The 21,000-nt window shown below is 44.8% G+C and overlaps 1 protein-coding gene across 1 annotated transcript; it reads right to left on the bottom strand.

The window, feature by feature from the left end:
• Window positions 1–16,166: 16,166 nt before the first annotated feature.
• On the bottom strand, window positions 16,167–19,037 carry CITED2 (Cbp/p300 interacting transactivator with Glu/Asp rich carboxy-terminal domain 2). The gene is made up of 2 exons (XM_066315575.1): window positions 18,822–19,037; window positions 16,167–18,187 (listed from the first exon to the last, which is right to left on the bottom strand). The coding sequence occupies exon 2, from the start codon at window positions 18,178–18,180 to the stop codon at window positions 17,461–17,463; it is 720 nt and encodes a 239-aa protein (XP_066171672.1). The 5' UTR covers window positions 18,181–18,187; window positions 18,822–19,037; the 3' UTR covers window positions 16,167–17,460.
• Between the last annotated feature and the right edge of the window lie 1,963 nt (window positions 19,038–21,000).

Genomic DNA, 21,000 nt, shown 5'->3' with positions numbered 1-21,000 from the left:
CGGTCTCTATCTTCTTGATCATCTCCTCCAAAGCTGTCCCTGTTCCAGGCTGAACATCCAACCTCTCCTCACAGGACAAGTGCCCCAGGGCCAGCAGCCAAGGTGCTCCTCTGTTGAATTAACCAACTTTTCCATTAAGACACCAATGCTAAGAGGTGAGTGGCGTAGCTGCCCCCCTGATCCCAGCAGCTCCCAAACAAATATTGCAGCCAAGATAACCTGCCTGACCTACTTTCTGCATATGACCATGCTGGCTCATGTTGGCCCAAAGTTGTTGATACAAACAAGCACAGCACTCCCCAGGGAGCTCATCTGCAGGCTGCTTATGCAGCAACCAGCATTTCCCACTTCTGTGACCCACAAGCCACTCAAGCACCATCTTGAGATGCCATATCGCCTAAGTACCATCTGCTACCCACTCCCTAGAAGGAGATGTAGGTCAGTTTAATGCACAGATATGCAAACAATGGAGAAATTATAGGCTGGTACTGGAAGTGGCAGCCAGGGCTATGAGAAGAGAAACAGGACTTGGTCTCCAGCGAAAAACAAAGAGGCTCAGAACAAAAGGTGGCAAAACAAATGTATACTATAATGATTTGGAGTAAGCCTTCAATCTGATCCATGGCAACAGAAGAACCAAAAATGCTTTGTGCCTCTTTTACAAGGGATGTCAGAGAAAGCGGTACTGGGCAGCTCAGTATCAAGAAGTACCATCTCAGAAATAGCTATGTGTTAGCATCTCAGACTTTTACTGGAGAGGATTAAAGAGGACTGGAGAGGTCTTGCTATATTTGTGGAGATGGTGGGGCAAAAACTTCACACTTGAGGTGGTTTCTCATTAGTTTTATTTCTCTACCTGGAAAAGGCAGCTCCTGTAATCAGGGGATTCATGGGCATTGTGGTCTCAGGGAAAATCAGTTCTTTCAATTCTCTTCAGACACTGGTGAGATGGCTTGATAGTATTCCTACAGAAGTTACTGATTTAGGGGTAATGAAAAAGAATGAGCTTGCAAGGTCAGGTGCTTCTGTAGAAAATCTTTTGGAGAGGGTTGGAAACTGGCTGGATGTGTTTTGAGAGAAGATAAAACTCTGGGGATGTTTGTGACAGGACAGTGTAAGAGATCAGAATACCAGTAAAGATAAGAGTGTTTGTATGGGCTCTTTGTGCTCCTTCTGATTTGACTGAAGAATTCTCCTGTTCCAGTCCCCGTTCATTTTTCTTTTGAAATAAAATCAGCTTTGAGATCAAAATGCACAACTGAGCTACCAAGGAGCTAAGTAACAGCTGAGCTGCAGAAACTTATTCTGGCATATTCTCACTCCTTGGCAAACACAAGGCAAGACAGGCTCAGCTTTGCTCTCTTTCACTAGGGTTAAAGCTCATTTTTGCAACAGTCTGACTGCATGCACGGGAACCCTTATCACAGCTCAAATGACACGACGGGATTCACTGGGCACTGGGAACTTGGTCATGTCCCTGAGACATCAGAGTGTACAGATAACAGGAAATTAGTCGGGGTCATCATAAAAATCAGCTACAAGCAGTACAAAGCTACATATTCTGAGTTGTTCCTAAACATGTAAGTAAATAAAATAGTCTGTGGTAGAGTCGGGAAATAGAAAGGCACAGATAAAATCAGTATCACTAAGTTTGTGGGGAGTATGTGGGTGTAGTTTCAGAAGAGTAAAAGGGATCTGCTGGATTTTGGGCTGTCAATTGAAATAACTGTCTTAGGAACTGAAAGGGAAACTCAGAGGAATTTAAAGAAGTGTGCTGAAACTGCCATGCAGGAAATTTACATGCTGAGGACAACCAACTGACTGGCACTTGGACTCTGCATGCTGGGATGGTTACATCTGGCCAGCTCAGGAGAGAGTGGACTGAAAATGCTTTCTGAGAAGCCTGCACAGTGTCTGAGGTTTCAACTCTTGCAATGTCTTAGGCATTTCATGTCCCTGTTTTGGGGAAGAGAAAGAAATCATTCCCTAATACACGAGAAAGAGGAGAAATGTACCTTTCTCACATTAAAGCTAGATGACTCCTTGAGAATTTGCAGGAACAAAGCTGAGTTTATTTTACAGGTGTGTTCAGCTATGAGCTGGATTGCATATCAATAACCCTACGCTCTCTTTTCTTGCACAATGGCATTTCCACAGAGGTCATAGGAATATCACAAACAAACTATCTATTTCTGGATTAAACATAATCATCATCAGCATAAATCTATTGAAGGATAGACTTCCCAGGGGAGGAAAAAAATTTCTAACTGTATTTGTCATTTGCTCTATATAATATTAATTGTGTTCATTCTTACCAAATGGAAGGACAAATTCATCATTAAGTCAGTGCTATTGAAGCTTTTGGGTTTCCTTCCTATCTTCCTCTGACATACCTTTTCCCTTCTTTGCCTGGGCCATTTTCCACACCTGCAACATTCAGCCCTCACCTGCTGATGCTCCCTGCTCTCCTCCCTCCCTCCAGCACTAATGTTGCTTTTGGGACTTTTGTGGGTTCTTTCTGTGTCCCATGGGATAGTTTAGGTGAAAGACTGATGGTTCCTGTTTAGACTCTCTCTCTCAAATGCTCAAGGACTTTAAAAATGCCAACTCTGAAGGCAACACTGTGTTGGTTAAAACCACTTGAAAAGGTTTTAAGAGTTTCTTTTTTCACCACAAGCAATGACAAGCCTTAGTTCTTCTTCCACCTAAATGAACACATAGTTTCTGCAGAAGCCCTAATATCCCCTGGACACCATACAGACTGATTTGTCTTTTAGGCCAGTCTTCTGACAGAAGGCAAAGAGGCTGCAGAGGTGCTCTTGCCCTCTGTACTGGCAAGGAAAGGGTTGTCTACACCCCTCTGCAACTTGTAGCTGCTCTGCTCCATGAGACGCTGCTTGCCAGCAGCAGAAGAAAAATTGGAGACTAACATTTCCAGTCCTGTCACATACACAGATGCAGACTTCAGTGGACTGCCATGGTCTCTTATTCAGTGCCAGATATGTATCATATATATCAGAGAGTATATTTTTTTTATTTTTGTGCAGGATTTTCTCTGAGAATCTGAATGAATTTTTCATGGCTTTCCTCCTGAACAGTTTTTGGTTTCTTCTTTGACAGATACAGGTTTTTCAGATTAGTTTGCAGGGACAGAACCACTTGCTGAAATACAACTGTTTCAGTCAATTATATAATAAACATCATTGGAAGGCCAAACACATCTGGGGCTGCATCAAAAGTAGCATGGCCAGCAGGTCAAGGAAGGTGATTCTCCTCCTCTATTCTGCCATCAAAAGACCCCACTTGCCCAGGTCAGCACAAAAAAGGTGTGGGCCTGTTGGAGCAATCTAGAGCAGAGCCACAAAAATGTGCGAGGACCTCTCTTATGAAAAAATACTGAGAGAGTTGGGGTTGTTTTGCTTGGAGAAGGGAACATCTAAGGAAACCTTACAGCAACCTTCCAGTACATAAAGGGAGCTTATAAAAATGAGAAAGAGTGTCTTTTTACATGGACAGATAGTGATAGGATAAGGGCAAATCGCTTCAAACTCAGAGATGGTAGATTTAGATAAGGTATGAGGAAGAAATTCTTCACTGTGAGGTTGGTGAGGCACTGGGACAGGCTGCCCAGAGAAGTTGTAAATGTCCCACTCCTGGAAGTGTTCAAGGCTAGTCTAGATGAGGTTTTCAGCAATCTAGTCTAGTGTAAGGTGTCCCTGCCTGTGGCAGGGAGGTTGGAACTAGATGGTCCCTTCTGACCTGATCCATTCTATGATTCTGTGATTCTGTGATCCTATGAAATAACATTGATCTAATCTGCTTAAATATGACCATAATATACTTATGTCATTACATAATAATATAAATACACATATAACATGACAATATACAGTAATAAGCAGATATGTAAAATATATAATGAAAGTATAGTGTTGGTGAAGAATTTAGAAATGCCTATAAACTTAAAACATATAGTTTGAATTTAGAAAGAGCCCTCATAATGGGTCTTGAGGCACAGAAGAATAGTGACACGAAGAGTGGTCTAGTAGTCAGAAAGCTGCTGAATCTGGCAGTCTTCTTCTGCCATTGGCACCTACAACTAAACCAGTGTCGGGAGAGTCCTATGATTTTCCAATGAAAAGTTTGTCAACACAAATCTCCACTGGGTTTAATTTACTTTGATATAAACTTTGTAAACATCAGGACCAATAGGGCATTTTCCATGGTGGTGTCTTGGGAATCATTTCTCTCCTGTTTAGTCATGTGTTGATGGGAAAAAAGGAGGGGAGGGGGAGTAATATATTTGCATTCCACACTGTATCAATTTTCTACAGATTTCCTAGCTCCACATCAATCTCAAAAGGGTTGGAAGGTTGTGATTTGCCTTCTAATAAGATTTTATGGCCTGAAGGGTTTGTCATATACCTAATGTTTGCACGTTTTTTCTTCAGAGCTCAAAGATCCTGGCTACCAATGGCATTTAATAATGCAGCCAAATTAGCTGACACAGAAAACCCCAGTTGGCAACAGACTTAACTATTTTAAGCAAATAATTTAATTCTTAATCTACATCACTAAGAATATAATTTCTGCATTGTAGCGAGGAAACCACTCTAAGAATCTGGAGGGAATCCCCATGGTCTGCTACTGAACAGTTTTTGATTTATTCTTGGCAAGATTCAAGTCTTTTGAAACTTTAAGAGCTAGCAAAATCAATTATCAGGGTTTCAATTTTCTTCGGGCAATTTCCACCGCTTCAGCTTGCCCAAGAGACAGACTCTACATAAATACATTATGCTATGTGCTACTTGGAGAATTTGGCAGAGTTGAGAATAGCTCCACTTGAAAAATCACACAAAAGGTAAAGAAAACCCTCAGGTGAGGCATGCAGTCACACCTGAATGCATATCAGCAGTTTGAAAATAACTCTTCTCCAATATATAAAGGTAATTTATTGGGAAGGAAAGAGCAGTATTAGCTGTTTCTAGTTATTCTGGTACTGCAGTGAAGTTACTGCTGATTTACACCATTATAAGCAAAACAAATCTAGCATGAAATTTCATAAAGGTACTGAATGCTGAAACAATCTATTTTTTTGTCACATAATTTCATTTTAAAATGATACTCCTATAGCTTGAAATGATCTTCTATCAACACATGGTGGTAACAGAGTTGGGCCAAGACCAACCATCAACACCAGACATTTTCTGAACCTGCCAGGGGAAATCTCTGAGCCCAATTCAGATGTGATCATGCCGTAAATCACATATCAAATATAATTGGGAAGTCTTTTAAATGCCAGTGCTATGTCGGTCAAGGGTGAGTTATAGAGAAGAAATTATCTATTCTGTCATGATAATGCAGACTGAATTACTTTGTAAAAGGTACTTGTCTTTTCTTTTCTAAATCCTTCCATTTGCCAGCAGTGTTCACTTGCATCAATTTCATTATCAATATGTATCATTTATTTTAGATTGCTGCTAGAACTGGCTTATAAAAATTAGAAATGGAAAAGACTCATTAAAGGCTCAGTCCTGCAGCTGCTTTGTGTGTGGAGCTGTCATTGATTTCCCAAGCAGCACCTGCTTGTGAGCAGCAGAGAGAATAAAGCAAATTAGAAATTGAAGGCTTGAATCTCTCAGCTGTATGGGCTGTACATGGGCAGGAAAGCATCTCATAATTAGAGCCAAGCATCTTTCTCTGGAAAGGTCCAAATTCTGCTGATAATCATAAGGAAGCTGAGGGGGGCAGGGAGCTGAACAACACTGAGATTATGACTAACCTGTCTAGGAATACTGGAGAAAGATTAGGGGCTGACACAATGAAAATTACACAGATTGAGATAAATGACGCTTGGAAATCAGGGAAACATTTGTGGTGAAAGATAAAGATCTGTAGAAAGAAGTGGAAAAATAAGAGATGGTGATGGTGAAATAAGTCCTAAGGAGGGTCTTATTTTATAGATAATGACAGGGTGGACAATGAACTGTTAGTTCAAATGGAATGATCCTGTGATCAGCAGAACTGGCAGCACTACTCTGTGATGTCTAAAACTGCTGCTGATGTAAACACCAATGACCTATTTTAAGGCATGCATGGAAGGACAATCACTATGTGGAAAACACAAAAGGATGCAAGAGGCTTATTGGCATTGGCAGAACAGAACTGGGAAATGGTTATCAACTGGACTTTTTATCAGGGTTTTCTAGCTATGCAGAAGCACCTTCTTAAACATAACATTTGTGGGATCAAATTAATAAAGATGAAAAGACAACCCAAGAGATGAAAAGATGAATAAAGAAAAGATCAGGTGAGAGTGAGCATCATGTTTTACTAAGCTGAAAGACAAATACAAGAAGTGGCATCAATGTCCCCAACTTGTTAAAATATAGCAAATCTTCATTCTGTGTACATAAAAAGCCTATGCAAGTCACATTTATTGAGAAAGGCAATTTGGTCTCTAATTTAAATCCTGGACTTGAATAGGAGTCTTCAGACAGATACATACATAATATTTAGTTTTAGGTATCTTCAGATGTGCTCCAAAACTCTATCATTATGAATTTAAAGAATGTTTTCCTCTAACAGCATTCTAAAGGACAGGATGGGTCAGATCTCATTGCTTTTCAATAGCCTCAGAGCAGTTATGTAATTTGAGACTCTCAAACTATTTAGAGTATGAGGAAATGCTGAACTAAGGGAAGAAAATTAACTATTTATCCCCTCCACTTCAGAATCAGAGAGAACAATTCCAGTTCACTTGGAAACTCATCATCAGGCAATCTGTAATACTATCTGTGTTCCTATTGCATTGCAAGATACATCACTAGTTACTGTTTGCTTCTGCGGCTTCCGGTGTTTTCCAGTTGTGTAGTAAGTAGCTTGTATGCAAGATCATAATATAACCTATTAAGTAACTTCAACATCAAGCAGCAGTGAACTGCAAAAAGCACACTGTACTCATTATTTGAAAGAGTAAACTGAGACATAAAGTGTTACCTGTTAATGCACAATAAATAAGGACCTGCCCAAGGTCATGCAGATGGGAACAAGATGTGCTCAGATTCTTTCCTACTTTAATTGTGGCATGCTTGCTTAACACAGGAGTACCAGAGTTGCATACTTAAAAGTGAAAGGGAAGTCCACCTCACAAAAATGTTCTGTGTCTTTGTGTGCTTTATGTGCCTTCACTTTCTGCAAAGGGTTTACATGGGTTGACCAATTCATGTGACCTGTCCAGTCAGCTTGAGCAAACGTGGGCTAAAACCCACAGTGCTTTTAACAAAGGAGGGCTAAGTTAAGTAAATATAGGACTGGAGGGTCTAAATGTTAACCAATCTAATCCATTCCTGTACAAAGGATCTATAGTCCACATTACCAAGGAAATATGTAATTCTGATTTTCATTAAATTCAGAAAACCTGTGAGATCTCAGGGAAATTTCAGAGGTTGTGACTATGACAACCCACACAGGAAAATGCAAATAAAATCACAGTACTGTAATATCATTATTCTATCATTAGTCTAATAACCAATAAATATTACCTTTTCTTAGTTTGTTTTCCTCCCCCCCCCCATCCCCCATCATTTGGTCTCTAATCTGTCTTCCCTGTTTTGTAAGACAGACAAGAAGTCACTCAGAGCCACCATTCTCTTACATGATTGTGCTTTCCTGGTGTAGCAGGCTCCTATTGTCTAGTTGCACCTCCAGGCTTCTCTGTGCTGGCTTCTGTGCCATAATCTTTTCTCTCTAGGAGATCAGCTAGCAGAGCAGGCAAGAAGGACAGTCACAATTCATAACACTGTGGACTACTTTAGGAGCCACAAAATAGGAAAAAAACCCCAAACCAACCAGTCTTTAGTCCTATAGTTTCTCACTTACTTGCCAGTCACAAAGAGGAAAAGCTTTTGGAGGGCACACCAGTCAGTAAGGCCCCCAGAAACCTCCTGTGTGCCAGCCAACAGCAAGCAAGGAGAAAATACAGTTCTTTTAAGTCTGGTTTTCTCTGTATTTTCTTTCCTTTAATGTCACCAATTAATGTTTGACTGGCTAGTCCTTGTAAGACTCTATCAGTTTCAAAGTCCTGTTCCAAGACCCAGTTCCTTCATAGACTGTCAGATGGCAAGGATACCCACAGTTCATCAATCCTCCATCTAACCTTTATCAACAAAGTGGAAGAAGAAAGTCATTCAGCATTTCAGCATGATCACCCATCTCAGGCAACAAACCCTGAGGAGTCATGAATCCGGTAACTCTTGGCACAAGCAGGTGTAAGCTGGCAACTTGCCTTTCTAAAGGAAAATACAAAATGTCCCTGATAACAATGGATGCTTTACTGGCAGTGCGAATTTATTTGAATGTTAAATATTATATACAGCTATGTCTTTACTATTTTAGCAGAACAACCAGAAAACAAGTATGTCTATATCCTGAAGATGTGACATACATGAAAGCAATGCATGAATGTATTTAAGCTTCCTTAAAAAGCAGCATGCAATTTTCTCACAATGAAAGAGGCTGACCAAAGCCACTTACAAGCACTTTGGAGCTACTCATTTTTGTGGGAGAGGAAAAAAAATTAGGAAAATGTTAGTCAATACTATTTTCATCTACTTTCCTTTCCCTCTCAGTAGTTAAAGGCCACCTGCTACTAGGATGATACAAACCCCACAAAACTAAGAAAGAAGACATTTTCAAATTATTTCACTTTAGGCTAAGGAAAAAAGGTAATCAGAAGGTCACAATCACTCTTTATCAGAATGATTTTAACAGTAATAAGCCCCAATAAGTCAATGCCAAAGCAAAATATTGATCAGAACACACCCTAACCCCTTCTTGACCCAACACCACTGTAAGCTTATACTCAAATGTGTGACACTATATTTGAATTAAGTTAATGACAACATCAGATAGACTCTCAGTCATCATATTGATTGTGAAGTCTGGTGTAATCCAATCTGAAATTACCACTGTTACAGGAGGTGTTGGAGTTAGAGAGGATGGTTCATGTCTGCATCTGCAGTGCTGTGCTCATGCAATACTTTAACTTGATCCAGTAGCGTCTCCAGCAACATCACTCTAGACTCTCAAGAAGAACTTAAAAGACCCAAGACTAACTTACGCCACTGTGATACAACATAACCAAGCTATATATATATATATATATATATATATATATATATATATATATATATAATGTATAGTCCTCCTAAAAGGAATAACGTGTTCTGAACATTATTTAGGCCCAGTGATTCTGGTGGGGTGGCTTCAGGGGAGCTCAAGTAACCACATTAGACTCAGAATATGTTATGCAGTTTTGGCACAGAGTACTGCCTGCACTCCCAAAAAGATCTCACAGCTATGGCTATACTGGATAAGCCATCAGTCAGCCTTGATTTTTGACTTGGACTTCACTGACCAAGCAGTTACCTAGGTCAGAACCAGACCCAAAGATCACTGATCTAGATTTTGGTTATAAAGCATATCTGGAAAAAAAAAAAAAATCATAGGTGAATAATAAAGTTAAGTCCTGTCAATCTTTACACTTCAAGACCACTGTCTTTTGAAAGCTAACCATAAAAACCAAAAAGCCCAAAACCAAAATTAGCCACAAACAAACAAAAAAAAACGCACCAAAAAAACCCCTAAACAAACCAACCAAAAGAGGGAGAACAGAATGTACCTCCTTGAACTTTGCCTTATCTTCAATCACAGTTATGAGAATGCCAGTCAGGGCAAAGCTGTTATGTACAGTAAGAGCTAGAGAGATCTGAAAGATAGGCAAGGAAAAAAAGTAGTCTCCTTTCCTTTCTTAGGCCAAAATACTGAGAGCTCAGCTTTGCAATTTAGATGTGCTCTGCTTCACTGATTCCTGTGGAGCCAATCCTGCCCTTTAAACACAGATCTTGGTATGAGAGCTTGGGAGAAAACAACGCAGTCCTCTAATAAAGGACTTCATTGTTGTAAAATTTACGTGTGAAACAAACAATATCAAAAAGACCCCTGGAATAAGAGGTTTAGGCCAAAGGAATCAGTCTAGTAGAGTTGCTGTGTGTATTAATCTAATTTTTGTGAAGGCATTGTGGAACTGCCAAGAAGCAATTCCTGCATCAGGTAAAGGCTCTACTCCATAAGCATCCATCACTATTCATTCTGACTACGTTCATTCAGTTAAAATGTATACAATAAATCAAATTAAAAGGCTGCTCTTTTAAATACCTTAATCAATAAGAAAGGCAGGGCTTCAGCTACACCTAGCTACAAGCTCCCAGTACTGCAGCCTCTCCGCAGCACTCTGACAGCGAGGCTTTGTCTGTCGTGCTAAAAAACTACTGCTCTGCTTCAATACAGCAACTGAATTGAAACTAAGCACCTCCAAGTAAGTATCAACAATTTAAACAGCTCCTCGTAAAAATCTGTGTGATTATCTGTGCATTGGCATCTTTCATGTAAAGTGCTTAATTAAAATGTCAGGCTAGGTCTCAAAAGATAACAGCTCAGACGGAGACCGAGAAGTGGGGTGATGGGATGGGGCTGCCCTGCAGTAGGTCCCTCTCTGTGGAGGCAGGAGCAGGGCAAGATGCCTGTCAGAGGCTGCTCTTCTCCTTATAGGGCAAAGTCACAAGGTGACTTGTGACACACCAGTTGTCACCCTCCCCTACCATCCCAGGGCACAGCTGCAGTAATGCACCGCACTGGCTGACCGCGCATCCCAAAGCAAACACACTGCTGCCCCAATACTTCCAATGGTTACATTTGCCCTGGTTAAACCGGAGTGAGGACATGAGGAAGCACAAGGCCTGTGGTGCTTCCTGGCCACTGAAAGAGTCCCACCAGATAAAGCTGAGACAGCATATCACAAGGGATTTAAGAAGAGAGTAGGTGGTTTTCAGAAGCAGCACTGAGCACAGGCTTCAAGCCCATGTTTTGGCTACAGTGGCTTCCAGTGTGACAACTAATGGAAATGGGACTGCTCCCTTCTTGCAGTCCAGGAGCAGGGACATACATCCTGTGTCCATCCTCAAGAGCAGAGAAGCTGGTGCTCAAAACTGCAGGCTTTGCTGGCTCCATCCAGCAGCAGCTTTGCTCACATTCACCTAAGAAAATTCAGATTTTTCTGAATAAAAATAATGGTCTGTGAAGAAGGTTAACACCTCAAAACCTCAGCACCTCATGTTTTCTTGAATTCTCCACTTCCCTAGCATACTGTGTTGTGCCATATCAGACATGATGAGCAAAACCAACCTGTCCTGACCACTCCACTGACAGGCACCCATTTGTAGTGCCTATCAGGTTAAGAATTTACTGAACTTCAGACCTTTCCCCTAAAACTTTCTCTGTGATGGTCACTATTTTTTTTCTGCCTGCTACTAAGAAAAACTTCGTATTCATCCCCACACCCGTATTTGAACCTTGCCCTTCATCTCCTTGTTGCATCACACACTAGTCTTAGTGCAGCCTGCTGATAAGCATCCCAAAATATAACTATATAACTCTTATAATCCTTTAGGAACTTAAAATATAACTATATAGTTTCTGTACAAAGCAGATGTGTACAGAAGCTTGGTGTCTTTCCCCAGCATTGGGAAATTCTAAGAATTCATTTCTGCTGTCAAATACACACTCTACTTCATATAAAGTTGATGGAGGGCATATAACTGTATGAGGTTTGTAGACAGAGATAATATCACTTATTAGACCAAATAATGTAACTTGAAGTAAATAGAAAAGATTTTGAGTATTGAGTCTTTAAATACGTATCCTGACAGAGAGAGAGAGAGTGAAATCTGAAATACTCTGTGTCACCTGTGTTTGAATAGCAGCAGATAAGACATTTTATACACTTTCAGAAATGTCTCCCTCTCCAGCACAGTGCACTAGTGCTAGCAAAGCAGGCTGCAGCAGAAAACTCACAGGGCAATTCTTAGGAAGCTCTTAGTCAAAACTGCTCTCAGCATCTTATTGCAATGAGCATCTGCTGAATAATTAGCTTTTGAGCTCAAAAAATACACTGCTATTTGTACTCACACTAATAACTTCAGCCACAGTTTTAGGAACTTGACAATTCTGAAAGTTTCTTTTATTTTACTCTATTGCTTATAAAATAGGTCAAATGCTGCCAAATGAACACTCCAATAGAGATAACAAAATGGCCCAGTGGAAGAAAAAGGTGTGAAAAGTGGTTAGCATTTCATGAAACCCAATAAGGTGGAAAATGTTTTGCTTGGTTTTAATATGGTAAATAAGTCTTTCAAAATCTGTTTCAGGCCTGTGATCAGATTGATCCTCTGTAATTTTTTAAGAAGGGGAAAGGCACAGCAGATGGAAAGGGACTGAACCAACTCTATTAAAACCCGGGTGTTGCAAATTTTTTTCTAAAATGAAGCAAAGAGAATAACAGAGAACCTACCGTAACAGCAGCTCATCTGTTCAGTCATTTGATGTATCTCTTTATTGTTGCAGTTACTGAGACTCAGCTTTATCTTGCGCGTGAGCACAATAGTGACACCATATTGAAATGTGTAAATAAATTTTCATAAACTATGTAAAACACCTCCTCTTTACTGACAAAATGATGCACTGAGAATACATGAAATCCTGAGAAAATGCTGCTGCCTTGGGTTCCAAATTCCTCTGATTCCTCATCTGAGTCTTATTGCACATGCACTGTTATCTGACAAATATATCTGCCAGACTATTTAAAAAATACTTTGTCTTATCATTTAAACAGCTCCTGTCAATGTTACCTAGTCCTTGTTCACACTGCTATCCCTATGAGTGATGATACAGAAATAGATCAGGTTAAGGTCGGTGTGTGTAGCCCAGATCCACTGCATTAGCACGTCTTATTCCTGTCTGCAGTAAACCTAAGTATTTTTTAAGAAATGAAAGCTTCAAAAAGGACAGCTGTAGGGTCAGGGAAAAGAACTGACTTTTATGATTTAATTTCCCTCTGCTCAATGCTTGTGACCCATGATTTGCTGGGGTTTCTGATACAAGGGTATATTGCCCCCTTGGGTACCAGCTCACACGTTAAGCCCTGGTGCCACACAGTCAGGAGGAAGTGGGAGACAGAGCACAGGAGGAAGAGGGCAGGAACAAGGTAGGAATAGGCTGACTCCTATAACCAGATGATGCAGAAGTCACCTATGCCCTGATGAACTACTTCTTTGGGGCTCCACAAACACAAGTCTTTGGCTGAACACCAGCAATCCACAGGGCTTTATATCCAACCGAGTGTGGAAAACATCTCCCTGGGGGGAAAAAAAAAAAAAAAAAAGAGGAGTGACTAAAAAATGAAACAAATGAAAGGAACTCCGCAAATCCAGATGTTGGAATTTTCCAATCCCCCTAGCAAGACGAGATAAGCAGGGGATAATCCTTGTTTATATAACTTTTCTTTTTACTTTTTTTTTTTTTTTTTTTTTTTTTTTAATAGTAATAAAACCTGAGACCAACAGGCGTGTTTTCACCAGGTTTGTGTGCTTCTTTTCTAAACCCGTGCCGAGAAATGTCGGGAGGGCCCGCACCCTCCTCGGGCCGGGCGCTGGGGAGGGTCGCCGTCGGCGGGCACGGCTCTCCCTCCACGGCTCTCCCGGGGGTCCCTGGGGCAAGGCAGTGACGAGCACTGGGCCGGCTGCCCTGGCTGAGAGCCGTGCCCCTGTTGTGGCCCGGCACGCCTGGCTGCGGTCCCCCGGCCCGCACAGCCCCTGGCGCGGCGAGCACGGAGGCTCCCGGCCCCGCACAGCCCCCTCAGCGGGCCGCCGGCAGAGCGCGCGGCCGCCGCCGGGGGGCGCGCTGGCGCCGCGGCCGCCCCGCGCAGGTGGCTGAGGGGCCGGGCCGGGGCTGCCGCGGGCCCGGCGGGCACAGCCCCAGCCTCGGCGGGCACAGCCCCTCGGCACAGCCCGAGCCCCTCGGCGGGCACAGCCCGAGCCCCTCGGCGGGCACGGCCCCGGCCCCTCGGCGGGCACGGCCCCAGCCCCTCGGCGGGCACGGCCCCAGCCCCTCGGCGGGCGGAGAGGTGCCCCTCCGGCGGCCTCCAGCCCAGCGCCCACCCGGGAATTCCTGGCTCCCGGGGAACAAGGACGAGGACGGCGTTAGTCGGTGCCTGATTTCCCACCGAGCGCGCGTTGCGTGGCGGGCCGGCTTAGGGCTGATCTCCCTTCCAAGTAAAGCGGCGCGTCTATTTATGGCCGTGGCTTAAAGAGGAGCAGATCTCATGTACCATGTTGGAAGTTCTTGAAAAACAGCCAAAGTACAGAGGTCAAGTTTCCTGTACTGACAGCAACTTAGTGGGACGCGAGACGGCAGTGTCCTTCGTGAGGAGCTGGAGAACTGGGTCACTGTGCAGCCTTCGCTAATCGCTGGGTTCCAATAATAAATCACTTCAGTCTATTTCGAAGCAGTGTGGAGGACAGAGAGAATCTTACTTGAAAGCCTGTTACTGCCTCAGCCATGGGAGCCAGTGGGCCCATTGCCAAGGGGTTCATGTCGGCAAGATGAGGGTCAGGCCCCCAATATTGCTCAGTAGATGATATAATGAATAAAAAAAATACACACTTGCGCTATCCACTGGGATCTGGCTCTTCATTAGGAATTAAGGGACAAGGCAGACAATATGATTGTTTGGCAAATTTCCCCAGGGTCTACTTTTAAGAACTCATAAAACCCCTTGGCGATGCCTTGCCCGAAGCCAGTGCTTTCAGTAGCTGCTGTTCCTCAGAGGCAGCAGCTCTTAGTTTTACATGAAGTTGTACGCAAATAGACTCTGCCAGTGTGCCCATGGAACTGCCTACTCTTGGAAAAGCTTGCATGGAAGGATTTAATGTTGACAGACTTAAGTAGTGATGTCTCAACTGTGAAGAATCTGTTGTTTAACCAACTTTATGAAGCAAAAGTGCCTATCATTAAAGTGAGAGTATTCCCTTTGGTTTTAGAAGATCATCGAGGCTTTAAACATCTATGCAATTTGGTATGCACATAATTTGATAGTCTGTTTTACAAGAAGTTGATTAGAATCAGAAAAATCACCCTCCCTAATTCCCGCAGAAGAGGGCAATGAAACGTGCGCAGATCAAACAGCCTTAAAATGGAAAAAGGATTTATATAGTAGCAAATTGGGCAATGGCTCTTAAAACTACAGCTGTATTCTTCTAAACGCTCTTTTACGTTATTGGTGAGTTGGTAAGTTGTGATTTACTGTCATTTGATGTAAAATTTACTGTCACAAAACGTTAGCAATCACTGGCTGAAAAGAGAAGGCTGCTTTTTTTAAATTCTTGGTATTGAGTTTTCTAGGAATGGACTGTCACTGCCTGCAGAGTGCATTTTGTCATCTCAGTTTTTCCCAGAAGCATACACTTTCTTCTTTGTACCTTTGCTAATACTTTTTTTTTTTTTTTTTTTTTTTTTTACATTCATAACTGTGTTAGTTGCTTCATGTCTGTAAGGCAAAGAAGGACAAGTATCACTTTTCTCACCAGCTGGGGCAATCTTAGAAATAGTAATCAGTTTAATTTCCCAGCTTGATTCAAAACACTGCTATTTACACTCCCATTGTGTGGTGATATCCTCCTGTTTACGTGACCAGGTTTAAAATTTAACTACATCCACCATGCTGTTTTTCTTCCTAATTCAGGAGACATGGATTAAGAAGCAAGCAAAAAGAAAGCTCAGTGGTACTGCCCCTCTGTCAAACTTGGGAGGCATGGCTAAACAGGATTACATGTATTATTAGGGTCCTGATCCCACAACCCTCACCAAACTAATAACTTGTGCAGGAGCTTTGCCAAAGGCCAAGTCAGGGCAGAAGGCAGCAACAGCTGCCTTTAAATAATGGGCATTTTTCTCCAAAATATTTGAAGTAGACCTGTATGGATTTGTGTCAGTGGCTTCAGTTGGCAGCAGTTTCTGGGAGAGAGGCGTCAGAGATGTCCCACTGTGGAATACTTCAGTGATATATTCCCCTTCTCCTAAGTCACTGGAAATGCAATGAAACTGGTTCCAGCATCACGCAGATCTGGACTGATGCAGCAATCTCCTGTGTCACCCTGGGAGGTGAGAGAGAGGCAGAGGGTGACACCCACCACCCCTCCCTTCCCACTTTTTTACACAGCTCTTCCAGGTGAGATAATGAATATACAAAAGAACAAAGTCTACTATATAAATGAAAGCAGATTTATAAAATTACAAGTTTAATAGATAAATATAATAAATACTTTATGCATCATAACTCTGGACAACTACATTTAAAGCAAGTATGTTGGCAAGTCACAAAAAAAGTTGCACCCTTGGCAACTTTATTTCTCAGAAAACCACACTGACAGGCATATTACAATGTAATGCATGAGGCTTTATGCTGTAAGTATGTTCAAATCCCGCTCACCTACAGAGTTCACCATGACATATATATAGGTGTAGTGTACTTTCTACCTTGGAATGTCTTTTTGCACACCAACACGGTTGTACAGATAGATGTTATGTTCTACTTACCAGGGACAGTGGGGAAGAATTTTGAAGAAAAATACTGGTAAATGACTTCTAGAAAAACTAAAGCATTTCTTAACTTTTTATTGACATTGGCAAATTAAAATAGAATAAATTAACAATATTTTCTCAAAAAAATGTTTTGTACAAAAATACTGTCAAAATTTCCTGAAAAGCTTTCAACACAGTAGTATCTTTTCATGTACTGAATAAACTATATTAGCACAGTGTCAAAACGCTGAAGACAGAAACAAAATTAAAAAAAAAAAAAAAATCTGTGAAATGTTTGCCACTAGTCAACATTCCATCCACACCATATTATTGTCTGTACATATGGGGGAGGGGGAATGGGTAGCAGACTTTTTAAGTAACAGTATTACTTTTCCTGATCTGGAAAGGTTTGGCCCACATCTGTTAAGCTTCCAGTTTAGCGTATTTAGAAAAAAACCAAAATTAGTCTGCACTGCAATGCATAGTTAAAAATTAAGCAAGATGGCAGCTTTTGTGCAGTAGTATCTGCCCTTCAAAGTTCATGCAACCAACTAATGCAATTTTTTTTCCCTGTTCACTCAGAATTTGAATGCAGTTCAAGTCACTGGAAATCATAGTTTACAAAATCCACAAGATTAAGCAATTTGCCAAGATTAATATCTAACAGTCCGGTACTGTGGGAATTATGGGCACGTTACTGCGTGGAAATTAAGAGAGGGAGGTCGGGAGGGGGGGCAACCAACTTAAAAAGGCAGAGTTCGCTAGATATTATTACTACAGGAAGGGAGGTGAGTGACAAAGCTACAAAAAAAAAAAAAAAAAAAAAAAAGTGGCAGCGATTAAAAAAAAAAAAAAATTATACAAGCGCATAGTTGACTCTGCTTTCCAGATTCTCACCTTTTCAAGCCCTGAAAAGTGAGACACCGTGTCTAGGGGAATGTTTTCATTCGCACCGATAGAAGTCCTTTGTTTGTTTTAAATGAATCAGCAGCTCACCCTGCTGGGCTGCTGTTTGCAAACGAAGTCTGTCATGAAGTCAAACTCGTTCTGTCCCAACCACAGCTCGGGAAGCTCCTTGATGCGATCCAGCCCCATTTCGATGACTAAGGACATGAGGACCTCCTCGTCGATGAAGTCCGTGTCTATGACATTGGGCGGCAGCATTGCCGCGGGGACGTGGGGGACGGCGGGCGGCAAGCCGCTGCCGCCGCCGCCGTGCTTGGGGTTGCAGTCCCTGAAATGCTGCTGGCTGCCGCCGTTCAGCTGGTGGCTACCGGGGTGCAAGTCCGGCATGTAGTGGCTGTGGGGGTAGGGGTGGTGGCTGAAGTACTGGTTGTTCAGCTTCTGGAGCTGCATGCTGGCGCTCAGCTGCCCTCCGGGGCTGGCGACGGGGGGGGCCATGAACTGGGAGCCGCTGAAGCGGGCGGGGGGCGGCATGCTGCCGGCCGGGTGCCCTCCGCTCACGCTGCCCGGCCCCATGGCGTGCCTCACCCCGCTGCTCGCGTTCATACTCCCAGCTCCGTAATGTATATGATCGCCCATCAGGGCGCTGAAGGCGTGCTGCTGCGGCGGCTGCTGCTGCTGGTGGTGGTGATGGGGGGTGGGAAACTGCCCCATGCCCATCCGATGCGCAGGGTGGTGGTGGAGCCCGCCGGATCCGTCGGGGAATCGCCCGTGGTTCATGGCCATCATGTGGTCTGCCATGGCTCACCTGGAAAGTTAGCGTGTGAATACATTAGGAAAATACACCCTCCTCGGACATCCAGCCGCCCTCTCCCGGACCAGCTGCATATGCCTGGCCATGGCAGAAATTACTTCGCTGGTCCTGCAGTTCTCTCTCCTTCCCGGTGGAGAGAATTAAAAAACAAATCTCCCCAAAATCTACAGTGGCTCCACCATGGAGTACAAAAGGGAAAATAAAAAGGGGAGCCCGCTGAAGAAAAATCCCGTTCCCCTTCGCTAATCCGGCGGGCAGCACGCCTTCCCACTCCAAATCGCGCATACCTATCGGCGGGGAGCGTCGCATTCGGCCACCGCCGCCGCCTCCCTGCACGCTCCGGAGCCGCCCAAGCCCCCCGGCTTCGCCCGCGAAAGCAGCGGATTCCCACGGCACTCTCGCTAACTTGCGAGGAACAGGCAAAGAATTGGCAAGTCCTACCTAGCCGCTGTCAGCAACTTTTGGAATTAAGTCCCAATTATTTTGGTGAAAATACGGTAATGCACAGATAAGGACGTGAAGCCAGGCAGCTGAGAAACACCTTTCCTCGCGTGTTTATACAGTCACGTTTTTCCTGTTGCACACAAAAGGGACACCCGGCACCAGCCACGAGAACCGCCGCACTCACCTCCCGGCTTCTTTCTTCTTCTCCTTCAAAGGTGGCGGTGGAATCAGTCAGCGAGAGTCACCCAGCATAGAGAGGGCTTCTCCGGCTCCCTCTCCCCGGCGCTGACGTGACCGGCGCCGCGATCGCTGCCGCAGCCCCGGAGCTGGTTCTCGCCCCACCGCGAGGCGCATCGGCACTTGCCAACAATGAGCTGTGTTCCTTACACGGCTTTGGCCGCGGCTAATATAGGATTTCAGAAGGGAGGAGCAAAACCCTTACAGGCAACCAGAAGTAAAACCTGGAGCAAGCGGGGCGGGGGGGGGGGTGGGGGAGGAGGGAAAAGGGGGGGAAGAAAAGGGAAAAAAAACCCTAAAACCCCCAGCACCCTGCGCGCGCGCGCAGGCAGCGGGGCACACGCGTGTTCGGAGACACGCGGGAAGGGGACAGGCGGCTCGGGAAGGCACCCGCGCACCCCGCGCTCAGCGCCTCCCCCGGGAACAAAGCGGGGCTCCGCGGCGGGGCGCCAGGAGCGGCACCCCGCGCACCCCGCCGCCGCTCTCCCGCCGCCCGCGGCCCCGTCCGGCCCCGCTCCCGGGCATCGCCGCTGCCCCTTCGCGCCCCGTCCGCTCGTGTCGCTGCAGCGCGGCGGCCGCCGACACGCGTGGGGCTGAGCGCTCCGGCAGCGCTGCCCGGGCAGGGCGAGGTCCGTCCCTCCGGCGCCGCCGCGGTGCAGGTGCCCGCATCCGCCGGCGTGAGGCCCCAGAACCCGCGTGGGCGTCCTTGGGGCCGGCCCCTCTCCCGGAGGCGAGATCCGAAATCCACCTTTTTCCACAAACACGGGCGCCGTGCGGGAGGTGGATGTGGGGATACCGGCACGCTCCCCACTTCCCACGTCCCTCTAATCTCCTGGGTTTTTTCCCCGCTGCCATCCGGGCTGTGCAGGGCGAGTGCCCACCCACTCTTGCCCTTGGCCGGTGTGGTGGGGTTTATTACAGTTATTTACGATTGTTTTCATTGGAATGGCAAAGAGAAACAGAATATGCGGGCTGCGGGTGGGCACATGCTTTGCACGGGCTATAGCCCTGGCCGGGCACGTCCCCTGTCGCTCCCTTTGCCCGGCAGAGCCCTGCCTGCTGCACAGCCCCGGCGAGGGCCACGCGTATCCAAGCCGCCCCTCCACCCCCGAGGCCGGCGCTCCTGCCTTCTGCTCCAGATCCACCAGCTCCTCTCTGAAGGGCAGCCATGCTGAAGTAGCAGGGAAGAGCTGAGGGGCTGGGGAAGGCATGCCACAGGGAAGTGCTGGATGGTGGCCCACTTTCCTTCAGTGCCTTTGCCTGGCTTTCTGCTTCCGTGTTTGTTTTTCTTCTTGGAGCCGTCTACGGGCACACAGAGAGGACAGTGATGGGCAGGACACTCTCCCTGGCACAGGGAATTGTGAATATGAGGTCAAAACGGCCATCATGTAGGCTGAGATGTGGTTTCTGTACCTCCACGTGCTTTGCAAGGATACACCACAGCGCAAGAGGGTCTCCCGGGGGAGGCACAGGTAGGCAAATGAGATGCTCGAGAGGCTCTCCATGTGGCAGCGTCTTGTCCCCTTTTGAGTGGGCCAGGTTCTTATTTGACTGCAGTGGCTTAGGCTTATGAAACCTAAAGGATGGTTAGTTATCTCTGCCTTGTAACTCCTTGAGATGGAGGCAGAGCTGGGCTCCTGGATGCACTGAGCTGTGATGGCTGAGTGTCTCTGTGCAATCCTTTGGCAAAGCCATGTGGGCAGGTGGCAGTGGTTGGACACACATGGGATACCAGGAAAATACCTGGCTGACATCCCAGCTGTGATGGACAAAAGGGGTGAAATCAGAGTGCCGGGAGGACAGGAAGCTTTAAAAGTGTGAGTTACTTCAAGGAATTTACCTTATCCTGGAGCTCCCATTCTTGCAGCAGTTATGTACGGTGCCCACCATGATTTCACCTTTTGGCCTTCAAATGCACGTGAGTAGATGGATGTGGGAATTGTCTCTGAACAAGGATCTCCAATACAGCCAGGATTGGTCAGAAAAGTGACAGTATCTTTCTGGAGTTTTTTCTTCACGTTGGTGTGCAGGTTTAGCAGGACAAAACAGTGAATAATAAGAAGATCCTGTTCCATTTGGCAAGTAGTCAGCTGTGTATCATGACAAGTGGTTTGTTTAATGTCACA

Source organism: Sylvia atricapilla, chromosome 3, assembly GCF_009819655.1.
Source record: "Sylvia atricapilla isolate bSylAtr1 chromosome 3, bSylAtr1.pri, whole genome shotgun sequence".
Taxonomy (NCBI): domain Eukaryota; kingdom Metazoa; phylum Chordata; class Aves; order Passeriformes; family Sylviidae; genus Sylvia; species Sylvia atricapilla.
This window is presented reverse-complemented; position numbering and strand designations above follow the sequence as displayed.